This window comes from Talpa occidentalis, unplaced genomic scaffold, assembly GCF_014898055.3.
Source record: "Talpa occidentalis isolate TD23 unplaced genomic scaffold, MPIMG_talOcc4v2.1 talOcc4.2, whole genome shotgun sequence".
In the NCBI taxonomy this organism is placed as follows: domain Eukaryota; kingdom Metazoa; phylum Chordata; class Mammalia; order Eulipotyphla; family Talpidae; genus Talpa; species Talpa occidentalis.
Genome location: NW_023602073.1, coordinates 48,228,963 through 48,245,702, shown reverse-complemented (window position 1 = coordinate 48,245,702; position 16,740 = coordinate 48,228,963). Strand labels below are relative to the sequence as shown.

General features: G+C 48.7%; 1 protein-coding gene, 1 long non-coding RNA gene and 2 other non-coding genes across 5 annotated transcripts; all 4 read right to left on the bottom strand.

Moving 5' to 3' along the window:
- Positions 1-5,321: 5,321 nt before the first annotated feature.
- Positions 5,322-10,236, bottom strand: LOC119253241 (uncharacterized). 2 transcript variants are annotated; one of them, XR_005127014.2, is made up of 5 exons: positions 10,078-10,236; positions 9,795-9,886; positions 9,594-9,633; positions 8,838-9,014; positions 5,322-8,365 (listed from the first exon to the last, which is right to left on the bottom strand). It is a non-coding gene; the product is annotated as an uncharacterized LOC119253241 (long non-coding RNA). The 2 variants fall into 2 exon arrangements; XR_005127015.2 differs by having other exon boundaries at positions 9,848-9,886.
- Positions 9,106-9,173, bottom strand: LOC119253624 (small nucleolar RNA SNORD52). The gene has a single exon (XR_005127154.1). It is a non-coding gene; the product is annotated as a small nucleolar RNA SNORD52 (small nucleolar RNA).
- Positions 9,733-9,795, bottom strand: LOC119253627 (small nucleolar RNA SNORD48). Its single transcript, XR_005127157.1, has one exon. It is a non-coding gene; the product is annotated as a small nucleolar RNA SNORD48 (small nucleolar RNA).
- A 1,291-nt stretch (positions 10,237-11,527) lies between the features above and the next one.
- On the bottom strand, positions 11,528-13,847 carry HSPA1B (heat shock protein family A (Hsp70) member 1B). The gene has a single exon (XM_037519426.1). The coding sequence runs from the start codon at positions 13,785-13,787 to the stop codon at positions 11,862-11,864; it is 1,926 nt and encodes a 641-aa protein (XP_037375323.1). The 5' UTR covers positions 13,788-13,847; the 3' UTR covers positions 11,528-11,861.
- Positions 13,848-16,740: the final 2,893 nt, after the last annotated feature.

Sequence of the window (16,740 nt, the reverse complement as noted above, 5' to 3'; positions counted from 1 at the left end):
ATCAGCTCTATCACTCCTGGAACCTTGAAACTCATTTTGGATCTAGATGTAAAGGGTCCTCCCTCAACATCATAAGAAATTTCATCAAATGAGTTTATTCTCTTGGGGAGGGGGAGCCTTTTCGAGGAGTCTGCTGAGCTCTCAAGTTCAGGTACACCAGTCTAACCAGGTGCCTGTTCCGCCAGTTTCCTGTTCATCAGAAATTCTTCCCCGTTTCTTCACACACTTGGGTAACTTCAGACCAACTTTCCCAGCCTTGTGAAGTGCATAAAATCTCTGGAGAAAGGTTCTGTCATGCCAGATTTGTAACTTTTGTTACAAATACTTCATAGCTGAACAAAACCGCTAGAACTATGTGAACAGAGGGGATTAAAGAGTATAGGCTGCATCAAATCATTCGGCCCCAAAGGTAGAGAGGAGACATGGCCAGTGTCCAGGCACAGCGGCCGGCACACCTTTCTACCGGTTCCTCCCTGCTTCGTCTCCACAAATGACTCTGTTGTTCAGGATGATGCTTCCTAATGAGTAAGACTTAGGTCTGGACATGAAACAACTTACAGGGACCGTCTTATAGCCACCATTTCCAAAACAGCACATTCCTTTCAGTTTCTGCACCACCTCCACACCTTACTACAGGTTAAGCAGGCCTGGATATGATTCTAGGAGTTACAAAACTGCTAAGCTCAGGGTGTCATGGTAAATTTAGCTGCCAGTGAGTTGTTCCTGTTAGTGCCCTGTCCTGCCTGCCATTTTCTTTTTGTTTTTTAAAGATTTAATTATTTATGCATACAATAACTGGGGTACAGGACAGAGGTGCAGGGCGTGAGAGGATTCACCAGAGACAGAGTGGGGAACAGAACAGGCAGATTGACTGAAATACGGAACAGGAATATTGTCTGAAGTACACTGCTGAGGGGAGCAGCGGGCGAGTCAGGAGAGGTCTGCTGTGCCATGTGGGTCACCTCCCTGGCTGGGCATCCAACTCACGTTGCAGTGACTGCAGATAGCCTCATAGTGCTGCGTCTTAACCCCTTGCACCACCAGGGAGGCCCTTGCCTGCCATTTTCTAACGTTTCCCTGGTCACTGTTCCTTTACAGCATATAGTCAGCATATAGTCAGTCTTGCGGTGATGCGAAGTATTTATGAATGGCATGGATGCTAATAATTTCTTTTGCATAAAAATTTGAAGGACAAAAAAGGATGGAAGAGTAGAAAATAATTTCCAACCTGGAATAAATAAAAGTTCATGTGACCATCTACGGCTGTAACTCAATGTTATATCCCAAATTTTGGGGCTGGCATAGGAACCAGGCGAGGACATACAAATAAGTGCAAGTGAATGCAGAACAGACCCTTGGAGGCAAGAACTTAAGTTGACCACCTAATACAGATGTTGAGGATTAAGGACAGATGGGCAAGATACTGGCTGGACAATGGAAGTTAGTGACTAAGCTATTAAAATAGATAATTGTGGGGCTTTTTTAAAGATTATTTATTTATGCTTGCATACAAGAACTGGGGTGTAGGCCAGAGGTACAGGGTAGGGGATGAGAGGATTCACCAGAGATAGAGCAGGGAGCAGAATAGGCAAATCCACTGAAATACACTGCTGAGGGGAGCAGTGGGCGAGATAGGAGAGGTCTGCTGCGCCATGTGGGTTAGCTCCCTCATGGGAACAGAACTCGTGCCTAACAACGCCTGGTGGCAGCTTGATAGCACTGAGACTTTAACCCCTGCAACATCAGGAAAGCCCTATAATTGTTTTCTAAATCCGGTTTCTAATCACTGCTTCTGTGCATTTACATAGTTTAAATCCAGTAACTTGGTAAGGGTAGGTATTCATTTATTAATTTCAAATGAGGAAACTGTGAGACAGAGACAGGAACTTAGCCAAAATTACTTCCTCTGTGATGTTATGCTAGAAAAATGTTACTTCCAGAGAAGAGACTGCTACACACAGCCTCCAAAAAGGAGGCAGGTACCTGAGTGCGAGCAGGAGCTGGGTGGGAACCATGGCCAGGCCAACCACCCCTGAGGCTGTGAGGCACAAGATCCAGGTTGTGTAGCAGAAGGCCAGTGGTGCAGGAGAGGGCCCAGCGCCTCCAAGGGGAAGTAGAGGCAGGAAGACAGGCCCAGGACTAGGCTGAGGCTGAGGCAGCCTCTGTCAACTATAGGATCCAGCTAGCTGAAGAGGAGCTGAACCCAGCTCAGGATGACCTGTACTGACTTGCAGAAGCCAAAGAAGCTGAGAAAGCTGCTGATGAGAATGAGAGGTGTGATGGCTATTGAAAACCAAGCCTTAAAAGATGAAGATGGGGGCCTCGTCTGGTGGCGCAGCGGTTGAGCGCTGGGCTGTGAAGCTGCCCGCAGCCTCAGCAGTGCTGGTTCCTTCCCCGGCCGCCAGCGAGGGTCCCACATGGCGCGACAGACCTCTCCTGCTGCCACACGCTGCTCCCCTCAGCAGTGTATTTCGTCAGTCTGCCTGTTCTGTTACCCGCTCTGGCTCTGGTGAATCCTTTCACCCTCCCGCGCTTCTGACTGTACCCCGTGCCTGCACAAATAAAGAAACAAACAAACAAACAAATAAATAAATCTTTTTAAAAAAATTGTAAAAAAAAAGATGAAGATGGAACTCCAGGAAATGCAATTCAAAGAAGCTACGCACAGAGCAGAAGAGGTAGGAAGTAGGAGGAGGTGGCTGGTAGTTGGTGATTACTGTGAGGACTTGGTAGGCACAGAGGAATGAACGGAGTTGGCAGCACGAGATGGATGCGCAGATCAGACTGATGGAGCAGAACCTGAAGTGTCTGAGAGCTGCTGGAGAAAAGCACTCTCAAAAAGAAGACAAAAATGAGGACAAAATAAAGACTCTTAGTGATAAACTCAAGGAGGCAGAGATCCCTGCTGAGTTTGCTGAGAGATCAGTAGCCAAGCAGCAGGATATTTGACGATCTGGAAGAAAAATAGAAATGCACCAAGAAAGCACCTCTGGACACTTAAGCTTAAATGGGATACAGAGAACCCCAGCACTGCCCTGCTACCCTTCCTCCCTCTGACTCAGACTCCGCCTGAGGCCAGCCTACCTGATCTTTAAACTGAAGGCTGACTGAACTGGAAGCCTGCTTTCTCCTTTAGCACCCCTCCCACCCCTGCTTTTCTGTCCGCCTCTCCCCAGAAACTCCAGTTGGGCTAAAAGTTAAGCACTCTCAGGAACAACATTTAAGGGAAAGTTAGCTCAATAAAAAAGTGTCTTTAAAAGCATGTTGTGATGTATACATTTTGTACTTAACCTTTTTTTTTTTAAAAGATTTATTTATTTATGCATACCAGAACTGGGGTACAGGCCGGAGGTATGGGGGTTGAAAGGATTCACCAGAAACAGTGTTGGGAACAGAACAGGCAGACTGACTGAAATACACTGCTGAGGGGAGCAGCAGGTCAGACAGGAGAGGTCTGCTGTGCCATGTGGGTTACTCCCTGGCCGGCAGGGGATGGAACTCGTGCTGCAGAGGCTGTGGCTAGCTTTACAGTGCTGTGCTTAACCTCTTGTGCCACCAGGGAAGTCCCTTGTACTTAACATTTTTGCTGTTGATGTAGCAAACATTTGTAAAGCATTCCAAATAATTCATAGTTCTGAAGCAGTAGTCTAATCCCTTTCCTGCTTTTGGAAGATAACTTTTCAGCTTAATGCATATTGCCTGCTCCATTTTTATTTCAAAAAGACAAGTCAGAGCCTCCCTGGTTAAAGACAGCGCTATCAAGCTACCGTCAGCCACTACAAGTTCGATCCCCACAGGCCAGGGAGCAACCCACATGGCACAGCAGACCCTCCTGTCTCGCCCGCTGCTCCCCTCAGCAGTGTATTTCACTGGATCTGCCTGTTCTGCTCCCCGCTCTCTCTGGTGAATCCTCTCCCCCTTTCCCCCCACCCAGTTCTTGTAATGCATTAAAAAAAAAAGTCACTTTTTGGTAACATCCCTCCAAAAGAAAAAAAATGCACTTACAGAGTGAAATCCTTACATATACACTACCCAGTCACTCAATGGAAACAGTTTTATAAAAGGGTGGAATCTAATAAAACTACAGGAAAATACATGGGGGGGGGGAAGCAAGTTGCAATAGAACCACAAGAACAATTACTTCATTTTTATAAAGTTCAGACAATACAAAACCAAACAATATATTGTTCAGCAATGCATTCAGAGTAAAGCTGTAAATTCAGGGAATGACATAACCACAATTCAGCAGGGCAGCTTCCTCCAAGTGAGGAAAATGGGAGACTAAATCAAAGGCAGGTTCGCTTCAGTTGTGGGTCATGTTCTAAGTTGGGTACACATCAGACAAAGCAATGTAAATTCCAACTCTGATACTTCCTGTTTCTGTGAACTTGAGCAATTATTTAACAACCCATCCTGGAACCTTCCTTTGTATAAAGTGGGGTAGATAAATATCTATTTCACAAGGTTAATTTTTTAGGATTCAATAAAGATCTGTAAAGTCCAGGATAGACATAAGCACTAACTACATGGTACCTGCTATGATACAGATGATGTCCGACAATTATGTGCTTGGGGCCTTCTACCCCAAAGAAATATGACATTCAGTGTGAAGTTTCAGAAATCCATTGAGTAAAACCCCTCCTGTTCCTACCCCAACCCAGTCTCCGCTGCAAAAGTAACCTGGTGGCAGGGGCCTCCCTGGTGGCACAAGGGTTAAGTCAGCGCTATCAAGCTTCTGCCAGCCACTATAGCATGAGTTTGATCCCCAGCTGGCCAGGGAGCAACCCACATGGCACAGCAGACCTCTCCTGTCTCGCCCGCTGCTCCCCTCAGCAGTGTATTTCAGTGGATCTGCTTGTTCTGCTCCCCACTGTCTCTGATGAATCCCCTCATCCCCCTGCACCTCTGGCCTACACCCCAGTTCCGCCCCCCCACCAAAAAAAAGTAACCTGGTAACAGACAAGTTTGGTTCTTGTCCTAATAGGGAGTCAATTGAAGGATTTTAATTATCTTTTTTTTTTTAATTTTTTTTTAATAGAGGCATGTTTTATTTATTTAGTTTGTTTTGTTTATACATGCACTGGGTACAGTCAGAAGCGCGGGAGGGTGAGAGAATTCACCAGAGCCAGAGCGGGGAGCAGAACAGGCAGAAGGACCGAAGTACACTGCTGAGGGGAGCAGCGGGCAGCAGGAGAGGTCTACGCGCCATGTGGGATCCTCCTCCGGTGGCCGGGGAGCAGCCGGGGATTGAACCGGCTCCTCAGAGGCCGCGGGCAGCTTCGCAACCCAGCGCTCAACCGCTGCGCCACCGGGGAGGCCCGGATTTTAATTATCTTAATGAGACCTATTATCTATTTTAATCCACCACATTTAGAGAACAAATTCATTTCAATGGGACTTATCCTAAAGTTTTGGGCCAATGACTAAAGTGCAGAGAGGGCCCCGACCAGAGAACAGGGAAGGAAGCAGGCAGTGCTAGCCTCTGGGAGTACCAAAACAGGACACTTTGAAGGAGAAACAAATCTAACAAAGGTCATTAAACAGAGGTCGAAAAAATTTTTTGCTAAGTGGCAGGACCAACCTGGAAGTTTAGAACAGATGCAGAATACAGCACTCATGCCACTTTTTGCCTATGAAAGCACCAATTTTAAAGAAATGAGTTCACAATAAGGTATCTCACTCCTGTGAGAATGGCACATATTAAAAAGACCCCCAACAAGTACTGGAGAGGATGCAGAGAAACAAGACCATATGACACAGTAGGTGAGAATGGACACCGGAGGTGAGAATGAAAATTGGTGCAACCATTTTCCAAGGCGATCTGGAATTATCATGAAAAACTACAAATGGAAATGCTCTATGACCCAGCAACCTCTCTTGGGCATCTATCCAAAGAACATGAAACCATCAACTCAAAAAAAAAAAAAATTTATGCTCTACTTTGTTTATTGCAGCTTTGTTTACATGGCAACAAGAATCTAAGTGCCCACTGATAAGAGGATCTTTTCAAAAAGAATGATGTATTTCATGCCATGAACTACTTAACTCATGCTTAAGGAAAGAGGACATGTTGTCATTTATGCAAAATGTTACGTTCTTAGGGCAGACTATTAAAAACTAGCATATACTAACAAACGAAGTGAGGTTTCTGAGAAACAAATCTTAACAAAGGTCATTAAACAATCAGGTTGGAAAATATTTTTGCTAAGTGGTAGGGACTTAGCCTAACACCATTGCAGTTTTATGTTTAAGTTACAGGAATATTGTGCACATATCCAATAACACACAAAAATGACAATGCATTGAAACATGAACTCTGCTTGATAAAAAACATCAAGTTACCTAGTATACCTGTTTGGTACACAAGGCCTCCCTGGTGGCACAGGACTTCACGTCAGCCCTATCAAGCTATCATCAGCCTCTCCTCCATGACTTCCACCCTGGCCAGGGACTGACCTACATGGCACAGCAGACCTCTCCTGTCTTACCCACTGCTCCCGTCAGCAGCATATTTCAGTAGATTCGACTGGGAAGTACGACCACCTGGAGTGGTATCAATATAAAATCTTACAAAACACATAGTATATCATGCTGTGAACGTCCAAAGCCCTCAACTCTGATCTTCTACCTTGAAGTGTTTGCTTCTTCAAATGGATGCATATAAAGGGGAACCAGCAATGACCGGATGACATGATCCTAAATGCTCCCATCAGACACTGGGTAATTTACAGTACAGCCTTACAGCATCATAAAGGTACACTGTTAGGAAGTATCTTTGGAGAAAAATGACACAAAGGAACATACATGTTTTTCTCAAAATTTTATTGTGAAATCCACAAAATTTACTGCCTTAATTTTTTTTAAAGATTCAACAGTGTTATAATATTACACAACAATCAACTTTTTCGTCTTGTAAAATTGTTAACTAGACTCATTAAGCATAAAACTCATTCCCCTCTCTATCACCTTCCAAACCACCACAGCAGTGACTCTGGTCACCGGTAAACCACAAAGGCCAGCCTATCCACTGCCCCACCTGCTGGGAATCAGAAGTATAGATGGGGCTGCCTTCTCCATGCACAGGAGAAGCTCTGGTCAAGACTGAGAAGACTCTCCAGACACTGGGTGAGTGAAAGATGATGAGAAGAGCAAATACAAGTGACTTCTCTGGACATGAAAGGCTGAATTGTCAGAGTTTGGGTTTGAGAACAAAGGAAATATAAACCTTACTGGCTATGAACGCAAGAAATATACTTGGCCCAAGTGAAATTTGCTCATCCAATTTATTGTTGCTAATAATTGTGAGCGCCAATTATCTGCAACCTGGTAGTACAGGATTTTCAGGGTTATGTGCTGTGTATACCCTTAGCCCTGGTTTGAATTCCTTTGGCCTCTGGGTCTGTATTTTTTTGCAATAACCAATGGATTGATAAACTATAAAGAAATAGCTCTGGTATGTACAAGCTGGGGATAAACTAAAAACTATCAGAAATATAAGGCAATTGTTTTGACCCTTGGTTTAACCAACTTAGCCTGTGAAACAGCAACATTTTCATGGAGCTTCCTATCTCATTACAACTCCCGTAGCTACTTCCCCACTGAACCTGAAGATAGTTTCTACCTATGGGTATAGAGTGAAATTGTATCATGCTGAAGGAGAAACAGGTTTGGGGACAGGTTAAAAACCATGTAAAACAGTTTTATGCGCAGTTGTTGAATGTCTTAACAGACAAGGCCCTACCATTAGGGCCATAAGACTAATTAGGAGGACCCTACTGTGAGTGAGGAGACCTAAGGTTAAACCACAGCCAAGGATTTGACATCCCTTGAATTACATTTCAAGTTTTAATGTCTCTCCAGCCCTTTGAAGACAGAGGATTGAGTAATTCAGGAGACAAAGGAAAATGATCAAAAGTAAACACATTCTATTGTTAAATGGTCACAGGTCAGAATAAGGGTTGGATCTATCCAAATCAGTGATGACTATTTCAGTAACATCTAGCACATTGCATATTATATAAATTTGGAAATCTCTAACATTCATATCAATGTGCAACAATCTAATTTTACATTTTTGTCCACAGCCATAAAGTACACCTATGTCAAATGCGATGCTTATTCATCGTTGGTTAACCCTTCACCTCCCCCTACCCCTTTTTGTACCCTTTCAGCCAGACCAAATTTTCACCTTAAAATATTTTATTGAAATCCTTTAGATACAACAAAGTACTTAAGATAAGTGAAAACTGTCTACTTGATCTTTAAGTGCCCAAATCTGACAGCTGCTCACAAAATGCAGGAAAGATGCAAGTTCCAAGGGTCTGCCCCACATCAAATAGAGGATATTCTTTGTGTCAGCAAAATCCTGCAATTTCATAAAAGGAATATGTATTAGAAGCATGCAGGCCAACCAGCATTAGAACATGAAGCTGGATGGGCCCTCCTGGTGGCCTAGGCCTTAAATCTCATTGTGCAAATCACTTCTACAGCATGTGTTAGATCTTCAACCAGGGAGCTAACCCACACTGGCGCAGCAGACATCTCCTGAGTCACAGGCCCTCAGCAGTGTAATTCAGTAAATCCTCCTGTTATGCTTCCCACTATTATGCTTCCCACTGTCTCCGGTGGGTCCTCTCACCAACCCCCCACACCTCTGGCCTGCACCCCAGTTCACCTAGGCAAAAACAAAAACATGAAGCTGGGTGGGCAAGGGAATTGCCACAAAGGATGAGAGGAAGGCCTTGCCTAATTGTGTATCTGACATTCCTCAGAAACACTCAAATTCCAGTCCAAAACAGATCATCACTACTCAAATTGGAAGAAAAACCAGCACTCACCACAGGAGTTACAATAGGGGCATGGCTGTTCACTTCGTCACAGTACCTAGACAGGAACCTTAGGCAAGACAGACACATCAGCAGCACTTCTCCGAAACGGTCTATTCCAAACCTGAGGCTTTAGTCATCAGCTTAGCGCCAGATCTCTGTGAATGGACTCTGTCCATGGCGCTCATGCTACAAAGAGAAAACAGGATAATCAATGAGATGGGCAGACTCACAAGGCTCCTGTTGGCCCTTAGAGGCTCAAATATCCAGTTCTCCAAACAAGTCAGAACTTAAGTTTTGACATCAAGACCAGTGTCAGAGACTCTAGTCTGAGAAATCATCATTCCCATTTAGAGATCTGGATCAAAAGAAGCCATTCTGGGAAGGGCTCTGGTATATTCAAAGATAATAGTCTCAAGTATACGGATCTAGCAAATTAGGTATTCAGATATAGTAAACTTGGGAGACTAAATAAATAGTAAATAAATTTAGACTGCAAAAAGCAATTCCAACCCAAATGCCCAGTATGCAGGGACGCTTCCGGTAGGAGAGGGAGAGGAAGTGGTGGATGTAGGTTTAAGATGCTCAAGACAAAGGAGCGGTAAACGTTTAGAAAGCAATAATCACAAGAAATTTAAACCAAAGTAGACTTTGGAAAATCATCAGGTGAACTAGTTGCACCGCTGCACATTTATTAGAAAGCAAGCACACTCCACGGTGGCCCTTGATTTCCATACGCTACACAGTCACGCTCTCGTTAATGCTCACCTTTATTCAAGTATCCCACACTGGTGGTCTTCTTAAACACCTTAGGGAAATAACAAGGGTAAGTGATTAAGAAGGGGTCCGGGCCATCAACTTCTCCCCGCGCCCAGGCACCAGGCATCCCAGCTCGGGGGAGGGAGGTGGTCAGCGCGCTGCGGTGATGGCGTCAGCGAGACACTCAGAGTCACCAGGGGTCATCATCACCTTCACGCTCCCCCAGGGCGACCGCCGGCCACTCGTCTGCACAGTCCACTCACCCTCGTGGTGCGACGGATCCGCGCGCGTGGGTCAGGCACCTGGGGCGGGGGTAGAGGGGGACAATTAATTAGCAGGAGCCGGGGGTACTCCAGCCGCGTCTCCCCTGCCCTGGGCTGGGTCAGTTCCAAGTAGCGGCGTCACGGAGACATCAGAAACTCTAGTCTGTAATGGTAGTTCATCCTCCTCAGCCCGAACCGAGGTCCCCCCACCCGGCAGGGCCCCAAAGTACCTGCACAGCGGCAAATGAGCGAAGACGGCGCAGGGAGCTGGGGAGGCCGCCATCTTCCCCTCGCGTTTAGGGGAAGGGGCCCCAGCGGCCGGCAGGCACATGGCAGAGCCGCGGGACACACACCCACCGGCTCACCGCACAAAGAGAACCGCGACGGCGGGCCCGGCTATTTATAGCGACCCGGAGCCGGGGTCCTGACGGGCAGGGCTGTCTCCGGAGATGCCTGGCCCGCGGCAGTGCCCCGTCGTTTGTCCAAACGAAAATAAAGTGAAAGAGGCTGTGAGTGAAAGTGTCACCGTCTTCTGGGTAATTATTCGGAGATGTTTTGTGAACTTTTAAAAACAAAAAATAATTGACCTCACTGGGCAGGCTGGAGAAAGCCCGCGCGCGCGCCGCCGAGCGTTCGTCCTTAGCCGCCTCCTTCAGGCCCCAGAGCCGCCTGTGACCCGACGCTCCGGCGCGACCCTCGCCCCGCGCGCCTGGGCACTGCGGCGCGGCCGCTGTCAGGACAGTGAAGTCGGAACGCACAGCCCGCACCAGCCCGCGGACCTGTCAGGCACAGTCCGGATCAGGGGTTTTTCCCTCCAACAACTTTATTGAGGTATAGTTGACCAAAAAAATCTGTGCGTATTAATAATATGTAACAAGGTGGTTTTTAAAACCATCTTAACTTTTTAAGATGCACAGTTAAGTAGTGTTACTTATTTTCACATTGCTGTGCAGAACTTGTTAAAGCAAGAACAACCCAGTGCTAATAGGATCAGCATGGGAAAAAAACCCTGCCCCCCAAATCATCACTTGTTACTCTTAACTTTGCCACTACCATGCCCCAAACTCAGAATTTCACTTCTCCAGGCTTATCACTTGGATAACTGCAACTAGAGTGTGCATGGCTTAATATGGTGCATATCTTCCTCACATTTCTGCTCCAAATAATCTTAAAAGCTTTGAAAGTGAGGCCATGCAGACAAAATGCTTTAATTTAAAAAGAGGCAATGAATATAAGAGAAACTAAATATTTTCCCTTGGTCACCCAACTGGGATTTATAGAAACAGAGTGTGAACCTGTATCTTATTTTTGCTGTTTGTATACCCATGCTTATTTACAACCTAAATAAAAGACTAGAAGGACTCAAGTCAGAAGTGAAAAATAAAGCTCAAGGGCTCTGTGTGCGTGAAGTGCAGGAGAGTGAGGAAACATGAAATTCCTCCCAACACTTCTGCAGCTCCCATTCCTGCTTTCCCCTAAAACAAGTCCCACCCAAATTAAAATGAGCACCAGGAATTTTTATTTGCTAGCACAGATTTCACTTTGCACCTACAAATATGTCCCAACAAAAGTAGCCATGGTCTTGGCTCCTAACATGTGCACCTGCATTCAGAAGTCTGTCCCTTTCAATGTCTATGCAACTCAGGCATTCCAAGAAGAGTTCATTAGTAGACACATATTTTTAACATTTTATTTTTCGTTTTCATTATTATACAAATAATTTTTTTAAAAAATCCAGGATTGTTGGTGTGTTGCCAAAGAAAAAAATGGGACACAGGGTGGCAGTATTGAGTCATTTGGGAGGTAGAGAGAGGAAAGACCAGAGCAGTACCAACCCAATTAAATGCAGAAATTCAAATGAACACACTGATTATATAACACTGAAATAATAAAGACAACCAAGTTAATGGTAAGGTTACACCCAAACTTTAGATTAACTAAAAGATAAACAGTAGGAAAATATACGAATATACCAAGTCCTTGGGCTCCTCTGTGGCAATGGAAGAGACGGCCTCTAATCCACCTCTTCAATGGTGGGGCCAGAGGAAGAAGACCCGTTGGGAGCCTGAGCCCCAAAACCACCCGCCCTGGGGCCTCCCGCCCCCTGGTACAGGCCACTGATGATGGGGTTGCACACCTGCTCCAGCTCCTTCCTCTTGTGCTCAAACTCATCCTTGTCGGCCAGGGTGTTGGCGTCCAGCCAGGAAATCACCTCCTGGCACTTGTCCAGCACCTTCTTCTTGTCACCCTCGCTGATCTTGCCCTTGAGCCCTTCGTCCTCCACGGCGCTCTTCATGTTGAAGGCGTAGGACTCGAGCGCGTTCTTGGCAGCCACCCTGTCGCGCTGCACCTCGTCCTCCGCCTTGTACCTCTCGGCCTCCTGCACCATGCGCTCGATGTCCTCCTTGCTCAGGCGGCCCTTGTCGTTGGTGATGGTGATCTTGTTGGCCTTGCCGGTGCTCTTGTCCGTGGCCGTGACGTGCAGGATGCCATTGGCGTCGATGTCAAAGGTCACCTCGATCTGGGGCACGCCCCTGGGGGCCGGCGGGATGCCGCTCAGCTCGAAGCGCCCCAGCAGGTTGTTGTCCCGGGTCATGGCCCTCTCGCCCTCGTACACCTGGATCAGCACCCCCGGCTGGTTGTCCGAGTAGGTGGTGAAGACCTGCGTCTGCTTGGTGGGGATGGTGGAGTTGCGCTTGATCAGCGCCGTCATCACGCCCCCCGCCGTCTCCAGCCCCAGCGACAGCGGAGCCACGTCCAGCAGCAGCAGGTCCTGCACCTTCTCCGACTTGTCCCCCATCAGGATGGCCGCCTGCACCGCCGCCCCGTAGGCCACCGCCTCGTCGGGGTTGATGCTCTTGTTGAGCTCGCGCCCGTTGAAGAAGTCCTGCAGCAGCTTCTGCACCTTGGGGATGCGCGTGGAGCCACCCACCAGCACCAGCTCGTGGATCTGGGACTTGTCCAGCTTGGCGTCTCGCAGGGCCTTCTCCACGGGCTCCAGCGTGCCGCGGAACAGGTCCGAGCACAGCTCCTCGAAGCGCGCCCTGGTGATGGACGTGTAGAAGTCGGTGCCCTCGAACAGCGAGTCGATCTCCAGGCTGGCCTGCGTGCTGGACGACAGCGTGCGCTTGGCCCGCTCGCAGGCGGTGCGCAGGCGCCGCACGGCGCGCTTGTTCTGGCTGATGTCCTTCTTGTGCTTCCTCTTGAACTCCTCCACGAAGTGGTTCACCAGCCTGTTGTCGAAGTCCTCCCCGCCCAGGTGCGTGTCGCCGGCAGTGGCCTTCACCTCGAAGATGCCGTCGTCGATCGTCAGGATGGACACGTCGAAGGTGCCGCCGCCCAGGTCGAAGATGAGCACGTTGCGCTCGCCCCTGCCGCCGCGGTCCAGCCCGTAGGCGATGGCGGCCGCCGTGGGCTCGTTGATGATGCGCAGCACGTTCAGCCCCGCGATCACCCCCGCGTCCTTCGTGGCCTGGCGCTGCGAGTCGTTGAAGTAGGCGGGCACGGTGATCACCGCGTTGGTCACCGGGCCGCCCAGGTACGCCTCGGCGATCTCCTTCATCTTGGTCAGCACCATGGACGAGATCTCCTCGGGGAAGAAGGCCTTGGTCTCGCCCTTGTAGCTCACCTGCACCTTGGGCTTGCCGCCGTCGCTGATCACCTGGAAAGGCCAGTGCTTCATGTCCGCCTGCACCACCGCGTCGCCGAACTTGCGGCCGATCAGCCGCTTGGCGTCGAACACCGTGTTCTGCGGGTTCAGCGCCACCTGGCTCTTGGCCGCGTCGCCGATCAGCCGCTCCGTGTCGGTGAACGCCACGTAGCTGGGGGTGGTGCGGTTGCCCTGGTCGTTGGCGATGATCTCCACCTTGCCGTGCTGGAACACCCCCACGCACGAGTAGGTGGTGCCCAGGTCGATGCCGATGGCCGTGCCCTTAGCCATGCCGGTGCGTGCCAGGCGGCGCTGCGCTGCGCTCGGTCTCAAGCGGGTCGGCGGGCGGGTCGGGGCGGGTCGGGGCGCGGGGCCTTGCGAAGTCGGGACGCGAAGGGCGACGCCGCGGGAGCTCGCGCTGGAGGCAGTGGGTCGGCGCGGTGGGGTCCCCTCGGCCGGTCCTGGGGTGGCTGTTTGTCCCGAGTGGCGGCGGCCGCGTTTATAAACCCTCCCCGCGCCCCTCCTCTGCCCTCCGCGGCCAATCGCGGAGCCCCGCGGGGCCGCGGGTCGGGAAGATTCCAGGAGCTTCTCCGCGCGTCCTGCCCCCAGGCTGTCCCGGGCCAATCCCAGCTGGGGTTGCGCCCCGGCCAGAACTCTCCAGACGCTTCTGGGGCGCTCGGGAGGCGGCGGGCGCGGAGGGAAGGGAGGGGCGCGGGGCCGCTGGTGTTGGCTCCGCCCCCCAGTCGGGTCTCGGGGGGCGCGGGCGCCCGCGCACTGCTGTGAAGACGGCAGGAGATCTCTAGCAGGTTTACGTAGTAGGGCGGCGTGAGGCTCGTGGGGCTTAAACTAATTTGGTGTTTTAAGGTAGGATTAAGGACAGGCTTCGACTCCCGGGCACCCAAAATGCGAAAAGTTCTGAGTTTCTGGAAGAAGGCGGGTCTCGCAGGCCAGAGCCCCTGGCTGGACCGCGGCTCCGGGGCTGGGAAGCCTCAGGTCTGGCCGCCGAGGGTGGGGGGCCGGGCCCCCGGAGGGTTTCCTCTGGCATCCGCGGCATTTTTCCCATTTGGATTTTAATGACAGGAGAACGAAAGCGCTACCGCATGGTAGTTTGTGGCGTTATTTTTAATCACATGGAAAGGAGTTTTGAATATTTTAAAGAAAAGTGATCAGGTAAACAGGCGGTTCTTCAGCTTGGGGGGAGAGGGGACCCCCTGGGTCCCGAAGGAACGCGCTAAGTCGGGGGCGGTGGGTGTGGGATGCTAAGAAGGGCGAGCTGAAGGGCGAACGGCTGCGTCCGGGGCGCCCCTAGACTCTACTGCCACCCTGCCTTAGGGTGGGGTCCGCGTGCAAAAGAAAAAAAATGTTTCAGAGAACTTCAGCTTTCTTTAAGGACTTTTACCCTTCTCTTATCCTTCCTAGTCTGGGCTACTAGTCTGCTCCTCTCTCCTTTGCACCCCTTCACCTCATTTCCTCCTTGTGCTTTGGACAGTGGATAGGGCTGAGGTTAACCTTATACTGCAGAGTTGGTCTTCTGCGCTTTCTGTGCAGAGCTTAGGGGGTCGACTACTTGAAATGAGATGGTGTTGTGAGCCTGCAGGGAGGGAAGGGGATGTGCGATCCTCTAACAGAATCTAATGCCACTGCAGGTAGCCAGTTTTAAGCAAACTGGGGGGCTGTGAGGTGGAAGGGGTTGTTCAGAACTGAAATCTAATTCTAGCTCCTCTAAAACTGAAGGTTATTTGCCCTGAACTTAATTCATGCTAGATTCCAACTCCCTACTCATTACTTACTCTCCCTCCTGTTTTAAATACAACCACATTTGGTAATTTACTTTGGCCTTATTGTTTCCCTCCTCCTTCGTGGGCATCTAAGACCCCTTGTTAGGTGCCTTAATAGAAATATGAGGGGCATTAAATATGAGGGGCATTAAAACAATTAAAACAATATGAGGGGCATTAAAACAAAATATGAGGGGCATCACAATCCACACAAAAAGCATACTCATTGCCATATCCACAGAAAACGTAAGCGTGTAAGTGGTAGGAGGCAGTTTTTGATGAAAGGAAGAAATCTTGATTTTACACAGTGTTCAACTGGCATTGTTCACACACACACACGCACACACATATCCCTGTCCACCATCATGATGCCTCTTCTTAGAATCCACAAGCATTCCATTGTATAGTCTGTTTTGTTAGGATTGATTTGATGATGTTGCAAAGAAATAGCTTCAACAATCTTGGGTGTGTTTGTGAGTGTAGGTAGGTGGTAACTTTAATATTCAGATGTAACTCCCCAGTGATTCATCTCCCAGGTCTAGTCAAACTGGTCAAACTTCAAGAATTTTCCATTTTTCGATGCCATCTTGCTGGGGATTCACCAAACTTCTACCTTAGCTGCACAGTATATCAAGAATTCTAAGAGAAAACAAAAAAAAAAAAAGAATTCTAAGAGACCTTAGCCTCATCCCCTCCCTCCAGATGTTTCCTCCCTTCCTTAGCTGTCACCAGTGGCAGTTTTGGATTGACTTCAGAGCTTAGTATTTAAAATAATTCTCTATTGACTGGAAATAAAGGGCATCACTGCCTCTGCTCCCTGGCAGGTGAACATGGTGACAGGGACTCAAATCTTGCTGTTGTGCAGAAAAAGATCCACTGGAAATGCTGTTTTCGACAAGTGGGACAGCTATACACTGCAGTTAACCTTTCTTTTGAGTTAAGTCTCTCTCTGTGATCTGGCCTGAAACCTAAGCTTTCCCATTTCCTGGCAAAGAGAGCATCTCTTGAATTTTATCTTTCCTTTCATACTGACTGCCTCCCAAGGCAGAAACCAAGTCAAGGGTGTAATTGGTATCTAAGAACTCCGAGAGATTTTTCAAGAGTTTGATTTGACTAATTTCAAAATTAGGTTTTCATGGAGTTTGGTGTCTGGAGGAGCCAAGTCTCAGGTTCCCCATGCTGGATGGGCTGTCAGGTACCTTTTTTTAAATGTATGCATAGAAGAACTGGGGTATAGGCCAGAGGTGGGCAGGGGTGGGGGGTGGGGGGAGAGGATTCAACAGAGACAGAATGGGGAACAGAACATGTGAATTTACTGAAATACACTGCTAAGGGGAGCAGTGGGTGAGATAAGAGAGGTCTGCTGTACTATATGTGGGTTAGCTCACTGGCCACCACAGTAATAGTGCTGAGACTTAACCCCTAGGCCACCAGGGAGGCCCCTGTCAGGTACTTTTAAGGTTGGG